At 42.1% G+C, this 23,163-nt stretch overlaps 1 protein-coding gene across 1 annotated transcript; it reads right to left on the bottom strand.

The window, feature by feature from the left end:
• Positions 1-210: 210 nt before the first annotated feature.
• Positions 211-23,163, bottom strand: SUCLA2 (succinate-CoA ligase ADP-forming subunit beta). The gene is made up of 11 exons (XM_053363754.1): positions 23,031-23,163; positions 17,713-17,890; positions 16,943-17,042; positions 16,275-16,437; positions 14,011-14,139; positions 11,964-12,102; positions 10,973-11,134; positions 10,738-10,880; positions 7,373-7,493; positions 3,308-3,396; positions 211-1,414 (listed from the first exon to the last, which is right to left on the bottom strand). The coding sequence occupies exons 1-11, from the start codon at positions 23,124-23,126 to the stop codon at positions 1,340-1,342; spliced, it is 1,395 nt and encodes a 464-aa protein (XP_053219729.1). The 5' UTR covers positions 23,127-23,163; the 3' UTR covers positions 211-1,339.

Here is a 23,163-nt window from a genome sequence, read left to right as displayed (position 1 = left end):
AGTATTGTTGAACTAAATGGGAACACTGAGCATGTAGCTATTAAAACCCAATGTGGAAAATTGTCAAGTAATAACAAGTGTCACATATGACTACAACCATGTATATGTATGTTGTGTTTAAAGATGTGTTTGTCAGCACATATGTGTGTCATCTGTACTTTACATGTTTGCTGCACAAATACTCATGAAAACACATTTGCCACAAACATGTGAAGAGTTTCCAATTCTTTATTTATCCTAGTTACAAATCTGGCCCTGCTTCCCAGTTGTACGCAGCTTGTTAAACGTATATTCCAAAAGAAGTTTTCTATAAAAAGGAAGTGTATCTATTAACATAACATTCATTCCCATTTTGCTGTAGATAAGTTTTTGTGGCACAACTATTAGAGATAACACATGCTGAACGTTTTGTACACTCTAAGGCACTATGTAAGTGCTAAGATTGTAACATTCAGATCCCCACTGATTTTAGTAACGCATTTCACGGTAATATTTAACAATGATTTCATTTAAATATAAATATGTGAAGGAGAACAATGCTCAGCTCTTTGAATAAATTTTATTTGCTACTCTAAAGAATACTATGTCTGCCCAGTACTAAAAGAAACAAGCATTTATTAGTTCGTATACAAATCTACATGATATTTTAAATTAAGTACCAGAAAATCATGAAGACAGTACTTTCATAGTGATTAAATTACAACGTTCAAAGAGTTTTTGCTTTAGAAAGCACAGGCTGTAAAAATGCACTGTTCATAAATAGTGAGCAGTATGCTCTAGTTCATTCACTGTACTGCAGAATATAAATATATTTGATATACTGCATATACAGAATACCTCAACACATTCATCTGTATTACCATAGTATTCTGTGCTACATGAATTGTTTCTCTTAAAGTTGCCCAGTAGATACTTCTGGGCAATGAAGTGCTAATGCAGCAGTCTGACTTCACCCCTGGAGGGGCACTCCATTGTCTCCTGAGACAAGTGCCAACAATATGTTACTAAGCCTAACTGTTAAGTTTATCATTGAGATCATCGCAAGCTATGGACTTTTTGGTTTTCTATTGGGAACACACATTTTCAGCCTCAAGCATGTATTTCCCCATATGAAGAACATCTGTTTCTGTAGCTGTAACTGAAGGAGAGACTGCAACTAAGTATTTAACTTTTATTTATTACAGCAAACACTTTGAATATTAACAGGAAGGTGATACAAGCTTGCCTATCAAGCAAGTAAAATCTTCACACACATAAAAGGAGTAAGAAATAATAGAACAGTATTTTAGAAAGCTGAACACAAGAAGGGTTTGGGGAACATGAACCATTACATGTCTGATCAAATTGGTAACTGAAACTTAACATCCACTTGAGCTTGCTTTGCTAAGGTGACTATTTCAGAGAGTTTCACAACCTAAAAGACAAAACAAAAATCACCTTGAGATATTTTGTTTCCGTAAGATATTAAAAATCTTCAACAAGTACAGGTGAAATGACAACAAATGAAAAGTAATTTGGGTGATTAACAGTATGAATAACTGCAAAATGTTACAGCTAAGTCAGATGGAAGAAATAGCTTACAGAGTGTAACAAAACCTCAGAAAGGAAGTCATATCAGGCTAATGCACTGAAAGATGAAGTCATCTGACTGCTTAATACAGTGGTACCTCTGGTTACATACTTAATTCGTTCCGGAGGCCTGTTCTTAACCTGAAACTGTTCTTAACCTGAAGCACCACTTTAGCTAATGGGGCCTCCTGCTGCCGCCACACTGCCGGAGCACGATTTCTGTTCTCATCCTGAAGCAAAGTTCTTAACCCGAGGTGATATTTCTGGGTTAGCGGAGTCTAAGCTGAAGCGTATGTAACCCAAGGTACCACTATAGAAGGATGAAGAACCTTAGGCCCAGGGGCCAAATGTGGTCCCTTTGGAACTGCTCTGCCAGGCCTGAACCTGGGAAAGTAATGCCGGCCACATCGTCGCCAGAAGCATGCGTGTGGATTCTGGGCACCTTGGGAGCTGCTGTAAGTGCGTGCTTTTGTCAATAAAAAATTAAACTACTGTCCATTTGTCCTCCTTGGCTGGGTGTGCACAGGACATGGGAGCATGAAGAGCAAGTGAAGGTGATCTGAGAGCGAGGGGAAGGTGGTCTGAAAGCAAGCAGAGGTTCAGTCTGAGTGCATGGCCCCCAACACAAGACAGCTTCTTCCTCAAGGTGGGAAAGCTAAAAAGCAGAATGAGTTCCCACAGTGCAAGAGAAACTGGCTGTGCTGGACTGCTTGAGAGGCAGCATGACTGTCTGCACTGGCACAGAGATATGGCCAGAACGAGTCCAGCATCCGCGCCATCAAGGTGTGCAAAGAAGGAGATCCATGGGGCTGTGGCATCAAGTGCTCCATTACCTGCCAAGGTGACCAGCCAGGGGTGTGCCAAGGCTTTACCACTGTAGCAGGTAGGAAGGAAGGCTGTAATTCTCTCATCCACTTCTCTCTCTAAGCTGTCTATTCACTCTACCTGTGATCTCCAACTTTCCCTCAGAGCCACCTAACAAACTCCTCCTCAGACACTGTTCAGGGCAAAAAAGGGTTGTGCCTCAAGCACTTGCTTCACAGAGTTCCATTAAGTTACTATCATCAGTTTACATAATTATATGCGCATTCTTTCAAAACATGTACAGCTATATGCATGGTCTCTTATCCTGAATAAGATAGGAGTCTAGTTATAAGTATATTGATTATGAACAGATGTAGACAGAAGCTGCCCTCCATGGGTTGAGAAGTCAAACACTACTAATCGCAGGGTTGTGGGTTTGAGCCTCACGTTGGGCAAAAAAGATTCCTGCATTGCAGGGGTTGGACTACATGACCCTTGTGGTCCCTTTCAACTCTACAGTTATATGATTCTATGACCTGCAGCGGGGAGTTTTCTGTGCCTGTGGGGGCTCCCTGCACAATTTAGACCCCTGGTTTACTCAGTGGTTTAACTTGCACAGGGAGCCTCCGCAAGCACAGAAGGCTCCCTGCTGCAGATGTTTGCCCTCCAACATGGTGAGCAGCAGGCATAGAGCAGGGATGTGGTGAAGCCAGACGGCCCGACTTAGAATTGTGTGATCATACTGAGAGCCTTAACAGGACTAGATTCTTACAGCCACCTGATTGTGCCTTCGTACATTTTGCGGTATATTGCAGTATGTGAAGAATCCTATAACACTGAAAGCTTAAGAGTGCCATTTCATCATGTTTAGGTAAGTTAATGCCTATCAAAAATATGTTACAGCAAGAATTTATACAAATAAATTTTAGCTCACCATTTTAGCAGCTTCATCCAAGTCATCACAGGCAAGTATTTTCAGACCACTGGCTGTTATTAAAGCTTTAGCATCATCAACTCGTGTACCTACATAGTTAAGATTTTATATTTCAGGATTCACAGGTTATTTCTGTCAATGTTATCCAAACACAGGACATAGTAATTAGTACAACAGACAGTGTGGCCTTGACTGAAGTAGCTACAATGCTTCTCTTTCCTTACAACCAATCTTTTTCAAAATCATATGACAATATATTTTAAGGCTAGAGTGGGAGTCCAGTTGTCCAAGAGGCAAAAGCTTTGTCAGTTTTGGGTGCCCTTACTGCCACATGGTAGGCAATTGTATATGCACCAACCTCTGCTCCGCTAACTTCAGAGGGAGATTTGTGCCGCTTATGTTCCAGTTTTTGTCCAGCTTCTTCATAGCACATAGCTCTCTAGAATGCCAAGGAGTTACCGTAATCAGGTACTGCAATGCTGGAAAGAACGCTCAGGAGTGATCAGGCACTGCCTGCCTCATCTCTCCATTACAAAGGAACTTTGGAAGGATCATCCGCTTTTTCCACTGGAAAATTCTCCAGAGTATTCAGGAATCTATCAATTTCTGCCACACCCCTGCCAGTCCCCTTCACCCCCTGCTACCACTTCAAACCTTACTAAATATTGGTGACATCTGGAAACCAGTCATTGAGATAATTTGAATTCAGCAACTCTCCTGACCAGGAGAGTTTTAAACTAGATCTCCAAGGGGGAGGGAGACAACATTACAAATGACAGAAGAATGCCTGGTATTTTGAATAATAGCTGCATTTATGCACAGAAAATAAGATGGCATTTCAGAAACCTGCTAAAGGGCAAGAAGCTACAAGAAGGAAGCAGCTGGAGGGAACAACACATGGTTTCAGTTGTATCTAAACAAATGCACAGAGTATGGGAAACAAGCAAGACAAATTGAAGCTTTTAATAAAGGAAGGCAAATATAACCTGGTGGGCAATAATAATAATAAATTTATTATTTATACCCCGCCCATCTGGCTGGGTTTCCCCAGCCACTCTGGGCGGCTTCCAGCAGAATATTAAAATACAATGATTCATCAAATATTAAAAGCTTCCCTAAACAGGGCTGCCTTCAGATGTCTTCTAAAAGTTACTGAATTATTGAAACCTGGTGGGATGAGACTGGAATGTAGGAATTGAGGAGTATAACCTGTTCAAAAGGAATAGACCAAACAGGAAGGGAGGAGGAGGAACATTATAGAGGATACCTGTGAAGAAATCTATGACCTGGAGCATGGAAAGCAGATTGATAATATATGGGTAAAAATTGTGTGAGAAACAACAGTGACCTTACTGTGGGGGTCTGGTATAGTCTGCCAAGCAAGACTTAGAAGATGCCTTCCTAGAGCAGATTACCAAACATTCAAAAAGGAGAGATACAGTAGTCAGGAGAAACTTCAGCTACCCCAATATCTGTTGGAACTCAGCCTAGAATGTAAGGTCCAACAAATTCCTCCATTGCCTTGCTGAAACCCAGCCAGATGTGCGGGGTATAAATAATAAATTTATTATTATTATTGCCCACCAGGTTATATTTGCCTTCCTTTATTAAAAGCTTCAATTTGTCTTGCTTGTTTCCCATACTCTGTGCATTTCCTAGAAGGTGGAAAAGCATCAAGGGGATCATCTATCTTGGACCTGGTCCTCAATAACAGCTAGGAACTGATTGACAAATTGGAAGTACTGGGAAACCTGGGAGAAAGTGATCATGTCCTCCTGGTTTTCATGATACAGAGACACGGGGAAGCTGAGTGTGCTATGATAATCAATGGACTTTAACAAGGACAATTTCATCAAGCTTAAGGAGCTACTGGGTGAGATCTCATGGTCAGAAATACTCAAAGAGAAGGGAGTCCAAGACAGATAGGAGTTTCTTAAAGGTGAAATAATGAAGGCCCAAATGCAGACAATTCCAACAAGAAAGTGAGTGGGATCTAAGGAAACCAGTATGGTTGCATAGAGTGACAAGCTAGGTGAATCAGGGGAATGCTATGAGCATAGTATATCTTGATTTCAGTAAGGCTTTTGACAAAGTCCCTCATATTCTTGCAAGGAAGCAAGTAATTTGTATCCCCCAGAGGGCATGGTCACCCCTAGATCCAATTTCTATAGGAATAACAGGCAAGATTGTACTGGAAGTGGTGTCACTCTATATGTCAAAGAGGACATTAAACCCACAAGCTAGAAATCCCAAAAGGCGCAGAAACACAGTTGTGCAATACTTAGCAGCAAGAGTAATTTAGTACTATGGACTAGTGGGATGCCACAGGGTTCTGTCCTGGGCCCGTTGTTCAAGTCATTCAATGGATGAAGGAATGAAGGAATTGACTTGGATGAAGGAATTGAGGGTATGCTAATCACATTTGCAGATGACCCCAAACTGAGAGTAGCTAATGGCACAGAAGAATCGGGATTCAAGATAATCTTAACAGATTGGAGAGCTGGGCCCAAACTAACAAAAATAATTTCAGTATGGACAAATGTAAGGTTCTGCACTTAGGCAGGAAGAACCAGATGCACAAATATAAGATGGGGGACACTTGGCTTGCTAGTAGTATATGTGAAAAGGATCTAGGGGGTCTTAGTTAGCTTGACATGAGTCAACAGTGTGATGCAGCAACACACAAAAAAGCTAATGCTATTTTAGGCTACATCAGCAGAAGTATCCAGATCAAAGGAAGTCATAGTACCACTCTATTCCACCTTGGTCTGATCACAGGTGGAATACTTTGTCCAATTTTGGGCCCCACAATTTAAGAAGGATGTTGACAAGCAACCAAGATGACCAAGAGTCAAGAAACCAAGCCTTATGAGGAATGGTTGAAGGAGCTGGGTATGTTTAGCCTGGAAATGAGACTGAGAGGTGATGTAAGAGGCAATATCTGACGGACTGTTACATGGAAGAGGCAACAGGCTAGTTTTCTCCTGCTGTGGAGGGGAGGACCCAAACCGATGGATTCAAGTTACAAGAAAGGAGATTCCAACTAAACATCAGGAAGAACTTTCTGATACCAAGAGCTGTTAGATAGCAGAAAGGACTCCCTCAGGAGGTTGTGGACTCTCCTTCCTTGGACATTTTTAAGCATCTGTCATGGATGCTTCAGTTGAGATTCCTGCATTTCAGGGGGCTGGTTTAGTGTCTCTTCCAACTCCACAATCCTATGATTCTATTAATGAACCCCCAGTGCTTGAGTCTATATTTTTAGCATCACTGGCTGATATATCTTCATATATAGGAGGAAAATATAAGCTTGTGGTATGTCAATGAATGTCTAACTTCAACAGTAAAAGGGAAATAAGAATTTGATGCTTTTGAATTCTGGTGCTGGAGGAGACTCTTGAGAGTCCCATGGACTGCAAGAAGATCAAACCTCTCCATTCTTAAGGAAACCAGCCCTGAGTGCTCACTGGAAGGACAGATCCTGAAGCTGAGGCTCCAATACTTTGGCCACCTCATGAGAAGAGAAGACTCCCTGGAAAAGACCCTGATGTTGGGAAAGAGAAGGGAAAGACCCTGATGTTGGCACAAGGAGAAGGGGACGACAGAGGATGAGATTGTTGGACAGTGTTCTTGAAGCTACCAGCATGAGTTTGACCAAACTGTGGGAGGTAGTGGAAGACAGGAGTGCCTGGCGTGCTCTGGTCTAGGGGGTCACGAAGAGGCGGACACGACTAAACGACTAAACAACAACATACAATTAAAAAAGGTACAGATTTAAGAGAAGCTGTAAAAGATTACTCATTATGTTACAGACTCTGCTTTTCTATATTCTGTACTGCAAAGCATGCAGAAGCAGCATTCGAAATTAACCCATCACCAGTGGCTTTATGTGACTCAAGAGTGCCACCTAGCAACCAAGTTGAGATTTGCAGTCACATGGTTTGCGACTAGCTGAGCGGCAGAGCCGAGATTGAGATTCCTGCATTGCTGGAGGTTGGACTGGATGACCTTTGGGATCCCTTCCAACTCTACAATCCTATGATTCTTTTATTGTAAAATGCTCACCTTGTAACCGTACAACAATAGGTATTTTAATCTCCAAATCTTTTACTGCCATAATTATTCCCTGTGAGATCACATCACATCGCATAATGCCTCCAAAAATATTCACCAGAATAGCTTGCACCTGTGTAAAAAAGTACATAGAACTGTAAACATAATGGAGCACAGATTCATTCCGTCTTTTGATTAAAAAAAATAATGCCAGTTCTGCAAAAGGAAGATCGTTGAATAGTTTGCTAATTTGTAGACATTATGCAATTATGTGGCTGCAAAAGAGCATATAATTGGTAATATGTTTTTCTTAATACCTTTGAATTTATAGTTTTAGGCAACCATGCTTGGCAGGCATCGCCACATGTCCAAACATACAAGAGACTAAGTTGTTTGAAACTAATGCAGTTCATAACACTGGGTTTTGGAAATATAGCTTGCATTAGAAAAATACACAGAGGCAGCAGTTTTTAGGAGGGAGCCGTCATGAGAGACCCAGCCCAACGGGACAGTCAGGGTTTTTACTTACTTTTACCCACCTTAAACCAAGGCAGCTGTGCAGTGATTCAGACTGGTGGGACAGGGAGGAGCCACTGACAAAGGGAACCAGCAGGGAAGCATTGGAGCCAGAGATTGGGGGTGAAGGGGACTCTGATGTGGGCACAGACTCTGATAGGGACTGTGCAAGAGAGCTCTGTTCTGGGCCCTCCCCCTTTCACAGCTCAAGAACGGGGGTGGGTGGGGTGGAAACCTAGCTCCTCTGAAGTGTGTGTGTGTTTGTGTGTGTGTGTGTGTGTGTGTGTGTGCTGACTCTCTGGGTGTTAAGCAATAAAAGTTAAGTGCCATCAAGTCTCGTGTGATTTACGGCATCAGGCAACAGTTGGCAGTCCTTTTGATCCAGTCCTCCCAACTTTTCATCAATTTGATCTGGGGCCTCTGTGTATTCTCCCTTTCCATTTTCTACCTCATATTCCTCTGGCTCCTTTTTTTTTTGCATCACCATCTGGCTCATTTTCTTTATCGTCATCAAACATTGATCTAATCGTTTTTTGTCCAGCTATCAACTGCTGAACAATACCAACAGTCACTAGTTGATCCAAAAGTACTTTTACAATGTTGGAAGCTTTTAATGTTTTGGTAATTATTAGCCACTTAATTCACCTCAACATAATTTCATTAAAAACCAAAGTATTGACATTCTGCAGCTGCAACTGTTATCTCAAAACAAATTCTTTTTCTCATGGCTAGTGATAATTACTCCACTTTCAATTTCTCAAATTCTTTAGGTGGCAGAAAGCAAAAAAAAAAAAAGATAACGGAATTTCTATAATCTCTCTTGTCCACCATAAATCAAGCTTTCGCTTTGCTTTAGATAGTTTAACAATTCATTTACTTTCTGTTTTTCCAGCAACAGAAAGTGTTTTTTTAAAAAAAAATTATGAATTTATAAGAGTACAAAATACAGCACTGAAGAATAAAAAGGAAGGAAAAGGGGGGGGGATAGATACATTACATCAATCCATAATTCTATTCCATCAACTTCCCATCCATGGCTCCCTAAATTTCCAATTCCTGCTGCATATTCTATTTTTACTAACTATTTAAACATTCAAATTATTCTCATTATAAACTTTAACTGCTGAGCTTACTCCAAACTGATTAAAGTTCTAAAGTTTTTACAATGGCTTTTAAGGTAGTCTAGAAATGGCTTCAATTCCTCTTTTAAAATTTTCTCTTCTTGCTCTCTAATTTCGCTGGTTGAGCTTGCTAATTCTGCATATTCCACTAATTTCATCTGCCACTCCTCCTTTGTGGGTATTATCTCCTCAACAAAGTGGTATTCACAGATTTTCAGATGGTAGATCTTCGCCAGCAGATGGAGAGGGAGGGAGGGCTCTCATTACAGTTTTCGTATCCCAAAGATGTTTTAAAGGGTTTTAAAGAGAGAGGGTGCAATTCAATTGCCTGTTTTCAGGCAACTGCATGGTGTTTGGACATGATGGCATTCTCCTCTGTTTGTCAGCCTACTGCCATTGACAGCCATAAATTTGTCTAGTCCTCATTTTAAAGCCGCTGAAATTTCTGCCCACCACTATCTCTTGTGGGAGCAAATTTCATAGTTTAACTATGCACTGTGTAAAGCACTTACTTATATCTGTTCTGAATCTTCCAGCATTCAGTTTCACTGAATGTCCCTCAGTCAAGTATTATGAGAGAGGGAGAAAAAGTTTTTTTCTCTATCAACTTTCTCCAGACTATGGCAAATTCCAAACACCTCTATCATGCCACCTCTTACTGCTTTTTCCTCTAACTCATTCCCTAAGGGGCAGGAGCTCGTTGCACCAAGCACACATCCATCACTTCTGTCCATCACTTCTGTCCAACAGGCAGCAGCTGCACATGCGACAATCATTGGCACACACCATTGCTGCCTTTTTAGCTGCATATCTATTTGGTAAAGTAAAGGTAACGGGACCCCGGACCATTAGGTCCAGTCGTGGCCGACTCTGGGGTTGCGGCGCTCATCTCGCTTTATTGGCCAAGGGAGCCGGTGTACAGCTTCCAGGTCATGTGGCCAGCATGACTAAACCGCTTCTGGCAAACCAGAGCAGCGCACGGAAACGCCGTTTACCTTCCCGCAGGAGCGCTACCTATTTATCTACTTGCACTTTGATGTACTTTCGAGCTGCTAGGTTGGCAGGAGCAGGGACCGAGCAATGGGAGCTCACCCTGTCACAGGGATTTGAACCGCTGACCTTCTGATCGGCAAGTCCTAGGCTCTGTGGTTTAACCCACAGTTTGAGTTAATTTACCCTCTAGCTCAAGGAGAGGTTCCTATATCCCTGGCTAGCTTCTACCACCTGCTACTACAGCCAATGAGATCAGGCAGTGTGCCTCAAATCCCTAAGAGTAGGAATTTGAATGAGATATGAATCTAGATGGGAATGGTGAACAGACAAGAGGGGAGGCGTGAGTTAGATGGTGATTTAATCCCTGTAGAAGATAGCTTCCTTCCCGTGGAAGGTATATATATAGATATCTATAATATATATAGATACACACACACACACACACACACACACACACACACACACACGGTTTCAGCTAAGTCTTATTTCCACCTAAAGTCCAAATTAATGAAACCTGAAAAAAATACTAAAGTTTTTTAAAGCTCAAGTTACCATGCAGTTTTAACTTACACTATAGATTTCATCAACGGAACTAGCACAGGACTGTGCTTAGAGGTCAGGTTGTTCCTTGAAAGAAGATGCCTGCTCATAGGAGAAACAGTAACCTGCATTTCTGACCAGCAGCAATACTTGATTAACTAAACATCAGGTTAAACAGAGAACTCTAAACAGCAACTGTGTTCTTACCTTTTTATCTGATGTAATCAGTTTAAAGGCCTCTGTTACTTGTTGCACTGTAGCACCACCTCCAACATCAAGAAAATTTGCTGGGGTACCTCCGTGAAGTTTAATTATATCCATAGTGGCCATTGCAAGACCAGCTCCATTCACTGAAAGAGGGGCAGAAAAAGAAAACAGTAACTATTGCAGGCATTGCTGCATCTTTAGTTCCCATATTCAGCATTCACCGTGCCCAACATACCAAGACATCCGATGCTTCCATCTAATCCTATATAATTGAGATCTGCTTTGGCTGCATCTCTGTCTCGCTGGTCTTCCTGGGTCCAGTCCTGCAGGCCGAATATTTTCTGCTGACGATAAGCCGAATTGCTATCAAAATTTATCTTTGCGTCCATACACATCACTTGGAAAAACAAACAAGTTGTGTTTAGACCCCTTAATGCTAAGAACAGTAACTTCCCAAGTTATCTATGTGGGCTAGTCTAAACACAGTGCAGATTAAGGTAGCAGAGTCCTGAGCCAGTTTAACATGAAGAAGATATTGTATTTCTAAATGTCCCATAACATGCAAATTCCCTGAAAGCAGAAAACAAGCCTTGCATGCTCTCTGATGTGTAATAATATGTTTCCTGCCTGCTATGCTGGTTTTGTACATGCAGGGAACTTTTTACAGCAGTCAAATTCAGGAGTGGCATTCCCCCATCTGGAACCTGAAGTGCTGCACTACACTCTTTCACCTCATCCTGCTACATGTATAGACCATCAAAGTTACGATATTTCTTCCCAAAGCCAAGAACATACACAAGAAAGTCAGAGAAAATGGTGTGCATAGAAGAGGCTCCTGCACAAAGGGTACAAATGGGAAAGGCAAACTGATTTAACTCGGAAGAGCCACCCGCCCGCCCCCCCAAAAAAGAGAGAGAAAGGAATCAGATTGAGCACATTTAAGGGATACACTGACCAAATTCCTGAATCTTGTCACGGTACATGTAACTGAGAGTCCTAAAAATGTCTTCTCGCTGCAGTTTGTAGAGCTATTTAAGGCATAAGATCGCGTTTGGACAATGCCCAAACACATCTTAAACAGGTAAATCTAGTTGGGCGTTTTTTTTGTTTTTAAATCCTCTTAATAAAACATGAGCAAAAACTCAGATATCCTATTCTGTAATTAAGTTAATAAATTCCACAATTAAGTTTTCAAAGTGAAACAATTCCAAGAGAAAGTACTTTACCAATCCCTGTAGAATCTTCAACCATGGGGTTAATTTCTACCATAGTGGCATCAAATTTAATGAAGAGGTTGTAAATCTTAATCATATTATCAGCTGCTTCGTTTACCAAATTAGCAGGAAACCCCATTTTCTTGGCCAGCTGGAATTGGAAAACAAAAACACAGAAGGAACCTTTATGGTAAATGAAAAACAAGAAAACTCAGAAAGAATGAGCACATTTCATTCTTACATATAAGCCAGAGATGGGGAAACATCCCCCTCCCCAAGTGAGCCACTCTGCTAGCTCTCTCACCTACACACAACCATCCTCTGTTCATCCATTCACTAACTCTTTTGGGGAGGTGGAAGATTCAGATCTAGATTATGGCATCAAGGAATGGAGGGAGGGCTTTAACTTTTCCCCCAGCTACAAAGATCCAGACACAAGCATTCCTCAGACTCTAAGTCTGCTATTGCTATTGGAATAAAATGTTCCTATTGAAGCAAACAGGAAGACAGACTGCAGGGATTGTGGGGGGTGGGGTGATTTGAACCATAGTAGGGAGCAAAGAGTTATAAAGAACCCTCCTGCCCCTCCACCAAGACTGGGTCTCCATTCCTACAATTAGCTGTATTTCCCTGCTAGCCACAAGGGGAAAAAAGCTTCTCCCTGAAGTCAACACGGTGGACGGAGCAAAGCCAAGGCCGAGAGGTTCTGTGGGCAAGATGGAATCATCCACAGGTAGAATTAGACCCACTCCTGGTGCAGGTTAATCTGTTGTTGTTGTTGTTGTTGATTATAATATATCTATTTATGCCCAACCTTTCTCCCTGACAGGGACTCAAGCTGGCTTACAGAGAAGAATAAGAACCACAAAAACATAGGAAACCCAATCATTTAAAAAAATAAAACATAAAATAAACATTGATAGAATTAACACTAACACCACCCTGAGTTTCTGTCAGGAGAAAAGGCAGGGAATATAATTAACATAATACCATTACTGTACTGTACTGTACTATATGGCTGCTGTTGTCTTGCTTTTTCAAGGGAAATAATAGTCCTGCTCTATTTGGCCTTGGTTAGACTCCACCTGGAGTCCTGTGTCCAGTTCTGGGTGCCACAGTTTAAGGATACTGACAAGTCGGACCATGTGCAGAGGAGGGCAACCAAGATGACCAAGGGCCTGGAAATCAAGCCTTATAAGGAATGGCTCAGGAAGCTGGGGATGTTTATCCTGGGAAAGAGGAGACTGAGAGGAGATATGACAGCCATCCTCATTTATCTAAAGGGCTGTCAGATGTAAGATGGAGCAAGCTTGTTTCCTCCCGCTCCAGAGTTGGACCTGAACAAATGGATTTGTGTTACAAAAGGAGATTCCAACTAAACATCAGGAAGAACTTTTTGACAGTAAAAGATGTTTGAGAGTGGAATGGACTCCCTTGGAAACTGGTGGATTCTCTTTCACAGGAAGCTTTTAAGCAGAAGTTGGATGACCAACTGTCATGGATGCTTTAGTTGTGCTTGCTCCAGCAGCATATATGCTAAAATTGGAACAATACAGAAAAGATTAGCATATCATCAATGCTTCAGTTGAGATTCCTGCACTGCAAGGAGTCAGACTAGATTGTTTTTTTTTATTTTATTAGTTTTATTAGTTGCTTTTTGCCACAGGCAACCCAAAACAACTTAAATTAAAATCAGGTAAGAAGAACAAAAACACATTAAAAAATCTCACCCCCTCTAAAAGGTCCTAGATCATAAAAACCAGGGGCTGGTTGAAGAGGAATGTTTTTGCCTGGTGAAAACTCTATGGAACAAATGTTTGGGGGCACAGGAGGCTGCTGGAGCAAGGTGGGGGGAGTAGAGGAGGAATGAGCAAAAATATCCTCCTCACCTATTTCTACTCGCAGCTGCATTCACCCCACGGGGTTTTTCTCTGCACAACTCTAAATCCAAACCATTAAAGAATCTGAAGATCCATTGTTATATCTTTTAGTTAAACAGAGCATATGTGTACAGGTTATAGAGAAGCTGTCGCTGAACAAACAATGCATATTTCAGTACCCTGATGGCCTGCTCCTTTTGAATGCCTTCTACAATGTCAACTGGTTCCTTAGCTATGGCATCAGGATTCTCTGCAGCAACATCTTCAATATTGACACCACCCTGAGAACTGCCAATGAGTACAGGACCCTAAAAAGAGAAAGACTTTTCAACAAGGTCTTTTTACAATCCCCAAAATATTAAAGTAATTTTGTAACACACTTGTGGGTTAAATATGAAAAATATACCATTAGATACTACATAGAAACTGAGTGTTCAGTTATATGCCTAGAAAAACCCAGAAACACAGAATAACTCATTTACGATAGCCTGGTTGCCAACCAGCTATTTGAGTGCCGGTTGACTGAAAGGTAAAGGTTATCAATTAGTCAATAAAAAAACTATAGGTGTGACAGCTGGAAATTTACAGGCCCCTAATTCAGTCCTGGAGACTCGAGTCTTTCTTGCTATCATATCTTAACTACCTTCTAAAAACCAGCTGTCTGAAAATATTCCAATGAATGTGGTTGGGAAAGGTGGTTATATCATTCGCGCGAGAAATTCTTATTTATGTGCTTGTGAACTTTCAGAGAAAGGCAGAGTAGAACGTAAATCTAATATCCCCCCCCCACGACTGGCCAGCGAAGCAAGCTACTAAAAAAAGTGGGCACCACTATCCCCAGTAGGAATCAGTATATTTTTAGAAGAAATTAGTCGTGATCAGCACTTTGGGAAACTCCTAAAGCATTTTATGTTTTTATCAATTCATTCTTGGAAGACAACCAAAGACATTGGAGGTTTAGTACCAACATGCAGTGCGTAAGATAAGAATTTGAAACAGATTCTGTAGTTTTCATTTTATGCAAAAATGATTTTAATCCAAGCCAAAGAAGAACCCCTCTCCTGCTCTCCACTACCACAGCCAGTTAGCCCCCCCAAATTTGTTACAACTCATAATCCAGCCTGGCTCCATTTCTGCCAGGGTAGGCTATAAAATGAAAAACTGTATTCAAGTCTAAGTATTTTAAAATCTTATTCATGTCCCTAAAGCTGTGCTCTTATTTACACTCTTGTTAAGCACAAAAGAAAAGATGATGGTTTAAAATGCACCCAGTATTTTCTAGGAAAGGCCCTTTTCAGCTGCTGTCCTCAAGAGGACTCCAAAAGGCTGCTGTAGAACTTGTCACAGACGCATGCATGGTATTTCTCTTGAAAGGACTCTCGCCTGTTTACTAAACTTATACAGGTAAGAAGCTATTTGGGGATTTACTAAAGGCTACTGCAGAAAAGGAAAACCTCTAAAAAACTCACATGCTCAGATATCTAATCAAAACCTTACATTAACAAACACCTGAGCACCTTACAATTCATATGTCCTATGAGGCACCTAATTGTTTCATACTATAGTAAATAACACTGACAATGTTTGATAGCAGAATGTTGTTTTTTTAATACATACTAGAAAAACAAAAACAAAAGATTTTGCCCAGATTGAGAACTAGGGTACTACAGTTAAACCTCGGTTGTCGAACGTAAACCGTACCAGAAGCCCCTTCGGCTTCCTAAATGTTCAACAACTGAGGCACGACTTCAGATTGATCACAAGAGCTTCCTGCACTCAATTGGAAGCCGCGTCAGACATTCAGCTTCTGAAAAACATTCGAAAACCAGAGCACTGACTTCTGGGTTTTTGGCATTCGGGAGCCTAAACGTTCCAAAACAGAGCTGTTCAGGAACAGAGGTTTGACTGTATAATCCATGTTTTGCTCTACTAACTATCCTTCTGAAGACAGCTTAAAAGTCTTTATCCCAACCAAAAACATTAAACTCTATAATTATTAATTATTATTATTATTATTATTATTATTATTATTAATTTATTTATACCCCGCCCACTCTGGGCGGCTTCCAACAAAATATTAAAATACTGTAATGCATCAAACATTAAAAGTTTCCCTAAATAGGGCTGCCTTCAGATGTCTTCTAAAAGTCTGGTGGTTGTTCTCTTTGACATCTGGTGGGAGGGCGTTCCACAGGGCGGGTGCCGCTACCGAGAAGGCCCTGTGCCTGGTTCCCTGTAACTTGACTTCTCGCAGGGAGGGAACTGCCAGAAGGCCCTCGGCGCTGCATCTCACTGTCCGGGGTGAACAATGCGGGTGGAGACGTTCCTTCAGATATACTGGACCGAGGCCGTTTAGGGCTTTAAAGGTCAGTACCAATGCTTTGAATTGTGCTCGGAAACGTACTGGCGTAAAAAGCATTTCTCCTCAAAATAGACTACTCACCTGAAATGATCTTTCCATGGTTATTGCAAAATAGTACTCTCTCCTGGGATATCTGCGCTCACAGATAAACACTTGATTGCATATTCTGCCCTTTTCTCCTGTCTGCTTTGTATACAGTTTTTTCCCAATCATTTTGGAGGAAATCTCTCTTGCTTCTTCTGGACTAATAAATAAATATTATTTTTTAATATTATTTATTTGTGTAGCCAAAGCCATCACAAAACAAAACAAAACACATTAAACAGAATAAAATACATTAAACAGAATAAAATATATTACACAATTAAAATAATTATTAAAGTATTATTCTGTCAGAGTTTGCTTCCCCAAAGAATTTAATTTATTATCCCCACAAACATTTCTTCTTAAAATTGCCACTCTAAAGGCAAACAGGCCTCTTTTTCATAGTTGTAGGGTGACCTGTCCCCTAATAAGATAAAAATAGTATTCACAAAATACTAGATCACCCTAAGATCCATGTTATCTAATCTACTATACCAAAAAAAAATAAAAGTCCCAAAATGAAGTTGCTGAAGTTTAAGTAATATTTCAAGCATTCTAAAAATACAAATACTGAAACAATTCTAGTAAATAGTTATGCATAGTAAATGCCCCTGGGCTACTAATGTTTTTGCTTTCTGTGTTAATTAATTAGAAGCTCAACTTACGAAAATACTATTTTCACTCCTCCTTTAAGGCCACCTTCAAAGGTTCCTTTCCCTCTACCACCAGCTAAAACTTGTGCCTTTACAACAAGGTCCTTTGTACCTGGAATAGAAGGAGGGTAGACAAGAATTGTTTCAAATTAAATAATGTACAAATACTATTTGAAGGTTTTTTTAACCTAGGCAGATCTAGATTTTAGAAAAGAGATTGAAAAGCTTCTTTGCAGTAGCCAAGACAGGGGCCTTTGACAGCATGTTGGGCCTAAACAAAACTCTTGTACTGAAGTACAAGAATAATTTCACCCTGGGTCATGGTATCAGAAGTAGAGGATATTACAGTGTTTGAAGGATGTGGCATCCCCAAGTAGGCCTCTGGAAGCCCTGACCTGAGGGAACAAGGGATAGCCCCAAAGCAAGGAGGACAGAATGCTATTTTCTTTTAATTCAGGGAGCCTTGCAATGCAGCAGAAGAACAGGCTATAAATTAGCATGACTAGTAGTATATACAATTGGGTTTTGGAAAGTGTCAGTAACATAACTAATGTCAAAAAGTACATCTAAGTACTTCACAGTTGACAAATCTCTGAATGGTATTCTCTCTCCTACAGTGATTTTGTAGGATCTCAGAAATTGAGAAAGAAGCAAGAATTTGAAAAATATAAGCAGTTTTACCACTACCTACTAAGCCTCTAAAACTTTGTGCATGGAGCATTACCTGGGGAAAAACAACAAAAAGAAAACATTTACTACATCTATAGACTTCAGTTCTATACCTATTTCTTTTGCAATGTTGTAAGCTTCCTCTGGCGTCTTTGCAACCAATCCATATGGAACAGAAATGCCAGCTTCTTTTAATAGTTCCATACTTAAGTATTCATGCAGCGACAAGCTCCTTCGTTGCTGCACTTGGAACACATAGCTAGGAAACAAACCTTGTCTTCCACTGAATACCTAGGAAAATAGGAACACGACTTTCAGTTTAACAAGTCTTCATTTGTTTACAGTTTACATACTTTACTATATAAACAACCAAAACGCGATCTTTTTACAGTGACACAGCCAAGGGATAAACAGCAGCTTCACCCTCTGGTTGAGATGAAGGGGATGGGGGGGTATGTGAATAATAATGAAATATATCAAACAGAGAGAAAAATGGCAAAGCAATACAGTGGTACCTCGGGTTACAGACGCTTCAGGTTACAGACGCTGCTAACCCAGAAACGGTACCTCGGGTTAAGAACTTTGCTTCAGGATGAGAACAGAAATTGCACGGTGGTGGTGCGGTGGCAACTAAAGTCGTGCTTCAAGTTAAGAACAGTTTCAGGTTAAGAATGGACCTCCAGAACGAATTAAGTTCTGAACCCGAGGTACCACAGTACTGCTTATTATGTTGAGGAGACATTAACAATCTTAAAGTAATTGCAAATCATATTTTAGAATATACAAGACAGAAATAAGCTTAACATGAGTCAACAGTATAATGCAGCAGCAAAAAACGATCTAATACTATTCTAGGCTGCATTCAATAGAAGTCTAGTGACAAGATCAAGGGAAGTAATAGTACTGCTCTATTCTGCCTTGGTCAGACCACCAATTCAGGACACTACAATTTAAGAAGGATATTGACAAGATGGAATGTGTGCAGAGGAGAGCAACCAAGATGATCAAGAGTCTGAAAACCGAGCCTTATAAGGAATGGTTGAAGGAGCTGGGTATGCTTAGCCTGGAAGAGAGGAGACTGAGAGAAGATATGATAGCTGTCTTCAAATATCCCAGGGGCTGTCACATGGAGCCAGCTTGTTTTCTCCTGCTCTGGAGGGTCTGACCCGAACCAATGGCTTCAAGTTACAAGAAAAGATTCCAACTAAACAGCTGGAAAAACTTTCTGTCGGTAAGAGCTGTTTGACAGTGGAACAGACTCCCATGGGAGGTTGTGAACTCTCTTTCATTGGAGGTTTTTAAGTAGAAGGTGCATGGCCATCAGTCATGGATGCCTTAGCCGAGATTCCTGCCTTGTAGGGGGCTGGACTAGATGACACTTGGGGTCCCATCCAATTCTATGATTCTATGAATATGTTTTAGAATGCCATTCTTTTCTGTCACTGTGTGCCTGGGGGCAGATTATCTGCTTTAGAGTCTAAATAAGTCACAACCAGTGTTAGAAAGCCAGATATATAAGCTAGGTGCCAAATAATAATAATAATAATAATAATAATAATAATAATAATAATTTTTATTTATACCCCGCCCTCCCCAGCCAAGGCGGCTAACAAGCAATAATAAAAACAAGTTGAATGAATACAACTTAAAAACAAGATTAAAATACATTAAAATATTGAAACATTAAAATATTAAAATGCAGCCTCATCACAGGAGGAGAAAGGTAAAAGAAAAAAGAAAGAGGGGGAAGGAATCAAATTGGCTCCAAGCCAAAGGCCAGGCAGAACAACTCTGTCTTACAGGCCCTGCGGAAAGAAATCAGATCCTGCAGGGCCCTGGTCTCATGAGGCAGAGCGTTCCACCAGGCTGGAGCCAGTGTTGAAAAGGCCCTGACTCTGGTTGAGGCTAATCTGACTTCCTTAGGGCCCGGGACCTCTAGGGTGTTGCTATTTATGGAACTTAAAGTCCTCCGTGGTGCATACCGGGAGAGGCGGTCCCGCAGGTACGAGGGTCCTAGGCCGTGAAGGACTTTAAAGGTCAAAACCAGCACCTTAAACCTGACCCTGTACTCCACCGGGAGCCAGTGCAGCTGGAAAAGCACTGGATGAATATGCTCCCATGGCAGAGACCCCATGAGGAGCCTCGCTGCAGCATTCTGCACCCACTGGAGTTTCTGGGACAGCTTCAAGGGCAGCCCCACGTAGAGCGAATTACAGTAGTCAAGTCTGGAGATGACCGTCGCATGGATCACTGTGGCCAGGTCAGGGCGGGAAAGGTAAGGGACTCCTTAAATGGCTCCTTAAACCGAAACATAAGGTCTAGTTGCCATTTGGGGGCAAGACAACTCCATTAAACATATGGCTAGTTCAGATGACAATCTTGAGTTAGGGTAAGAACTTTGAAAACTTAAAAAAGAAAAGACACTTGATGCAGGGACAGTCCACATATATATCAGCCTATTCCAGCCTCTGTTTCATAACGCAAGTCTATTCTTCACAACTATGAGCAGGGCAGTGGGGTAAGTGAAGACAAGCTACATCAATTAACTACTGTATAACATTGTTCACTGCTCCTGCTCAAGCATTTTGGTTCCTGAAATTCATTCTGATTGTGCAGATAAAATATAATGGATAGAATTCTACAGGATGTGGTATTAGTTTATGAAAACTGTCAAGATCCAATGATCCACAGGCATGCAGCTCCAGATGGTGGAGATGTCAGGCACCATCCTGGTGCCCAGGCAGCTTCTCCTGGTCACAAGTGGCTGATCATCAGGTGCAAAATATGCCTGGCACCTGGCTAATTTTGAACACTGTCCTGTCCCCTTTATAAAGATCTGAGGAATGAGATCATCACCCTACTCTTACTTACCATCCCAGGCCGCTAATCTGCAGCTATATTGTTCTTTCTTTTATCAGATCTAAATGATCAAACAGCAAAGGTTGCTGGGTTTATTGAGGGTGCAATGAGATTAAGAGCCTCTATCTGAACAATAATCTTGGTCATTTGATTGCCCTTTTTACCCATTGTTGTCTTTTTAATTGTATATATTGCTTGTTTTATGTTGCTATGGCCGTTGGCTATTGTGAATAAAGTTTTTTTTTAAAAACCACTGGTCACAACATTTTCAACTAAAGCCCAACAGCATTGTTGAGTTCATGGTTGAGCCTGCACTGCTAAAGTGGGCCAAGAATTGGCACAAAGAGAACCAGTGTGAAAAGAGCCATGAGCACTAAACAGGAACAGACATAATAAGCCCCATTCCTATTAATGAAATGGCATATATTCAGTGGGAAAACAAATCACCTGAAGAGCTCCCACTCCATATTACTGGGGATGGCTAACATGGTGCCATCCAGAGCCTGTTGGACTCCAACTCCCATCAGCCCTGGGCACCACAGTCCAGCCAGCATGGCCCACAGACAGGACTGTTGGGAACTGGAGTCCAGCAACATCTATATAGCACCATGCTGGTTACCCATGCGCTGACTGGTATCAGAATACAACAGAAAGAAATCACACAGGCAAAGAAAACATTTTGGTTGCCACTTTCATTTACAGCTTTTAGCAGCAGCTATGTAATCTATATTTATGATATGCTTACTACATAGGTCCCATTGTATTGGGTCTGTTTATATTGCAAAAAATTCATCAAGGGGAAAAAGAACCACCAAAAGCCACACAGGTATTGTAATTAATAAAAAGATACAGCCACATAGAAAACAGCAACTCTGATATTAAGAACATAAATTATACTTCAAAGTTTGTGACCAAGGCTAACACATTTTACTTCAGTCTACCAATTTCCCAGAACTGTACTAAGGGACTGACTGCTTGAGATCTGCATAACACTTACTCAACAGCCTGCACAAGAGGTATAGTCATGGAGAAAAGAAAGTACAACCTCTTTGAATTCTGTGGTTTTACATATCAGGACATAACAACAATCATCTGTTCCTTAACAGATCTTTAAAACAGGTAAATACAAACCTCAGATGAACAATACACGATATATTACACCGTGTCTATATTTATTAAACTGAAATAAAGCCAAAATGGAGAAAGAAAAAAGCCTCCACAAAGTTGCTACAAACAGGAGGAACAGCATCTCAAGGTACTAGCTCATGACACACCACAGCAGTGGGAGAGCTGAGAGTGACAGCCCAGCCCCAGCAGGTCTCCTCTCAGCTGTCACCCAGGGGCAGCTATGGCACCCAGCTGCCTTAGCGGAAGAGGCAGGAAGCAGGGCTTGTGTCACCCGCTTTGCTAGAGGCCCAGCTCCCTCGGGCACCTCCTGCCGCTTGAACTGGGCCAGCTGGTCATGATGGGAGCAGCTCTTTAGAAACTGGTGCCTGAGTTCTCTGCTGCATTTCCTCTTCCCTCGCCGATCCTTTTCTCTTGTGTCTTTTTGCTTTTTGAGATTAAGTCTACAGATAGGAACTGTCTTGTTCTTTGACTGTGAGAGCTGGACCATCAAGAAGGCTGATCGCCGAAGAATTTATGCTTTTGAATTCTGGTGCTGGAGGAGACTCTTGAGAGTCCCATGGACTGCAAGAAGATCAAACCTCTCCATTCTTAAGGAAATCAGCCCTGAGTGCTCACTGGAAGGACAGATCCTGAAGCTGAGGCTCCAGTACTTTGGCCACCTCATGAGAAGAGAAGACTCCCTGGAAAAGACCCTGATGTTGGGAAAGATGGAGGGCACAAGGAGAAGGGGGCGACAGAGGACGAGATGGTTGGACAGTGTTTTCAAGGTTACCAGCATGAGTTTGACCAAACTGCGGGAGGCAGTGGGAGACAGGAGTGCCTGGCGTGCTCTGGTCCAGGGGGTCACGAAGAGTCGGACACGACTAAACGACTAAACAACAACAACAAAACCATGCGAGGAGCCTTTTTGGCTGAGGAGCGGGGAGCAAACGCTCTAAATAAATAAATATTACACAGGCAGGATGGTGGGAGGCTGAGATGTGTGAAGTAAATGCTTCCAACAGAAACAGTAGTATCATTTGACTATTTTATGTGAGGCCCTCAGAAACACAAGCTCTAAAGGTGAAGCATGATCACGAAGAAAGCAAAGGAAATCCCAGGTACGCGAAGACCGGTGAACTGCTTTCTTCCTCTACAAATATGTCAGCCCTGGCTGGCAGCCTCTCTGACGGAGCCTCCTTTCCCTGTCCCCGGAGGCGAGTCGCGGTTCCTGCGCGGGGCCGGGCGCCTCTCCAGGCAAGGCCCGTCCCGATCCTCGCCATTTCCGAGGCTTCTCCCCCCGGGGGCCGTGCAGGGACCCGCACCCGGCGTCCCCTGCCCCGGAGGCCTGTCGCTGGGGCGCCCGGTGACCTTCCCTCGCTGCCCCCGCCTCTGCCTGCCCGTCCCCTCGCGCCGTCCTCCCTCCGCGGGCGCGGCCAGCAGGGGGAGGCCCGGCCCCGCTCACCTTGGCAGCGGCGCTCCGCTCCGCGCAGCCCCAGCCCAGCAGCTGCTTCGCCGCCGCCGCCGCCGCCGCCCGGGCGCCCATCATGGAGGCGGCCATGATCCACCTCCTCCCTCAGGACTGCCTCGGCGGCAGT

This window comes from Podarcis raffonei, chromosome 1 (assembly GCF_027172205.1).
Source record: "Podarcis raffonei isolate rPodRaf1 chromosome 1, rPodRaf1.pri, whole genome shotgun sequence".
Classification (NCBI taxonomy): Eukaryota; Metazoa; Chordata; class Lepidosauria; order Squamata; family Lacertidae; genus Podarcis; species Podarcis raffonei.
Note: the sequence above shows the minus strand (reverse complement) of the source record. Positions and strands in the feature narration are given on the sequence as shown.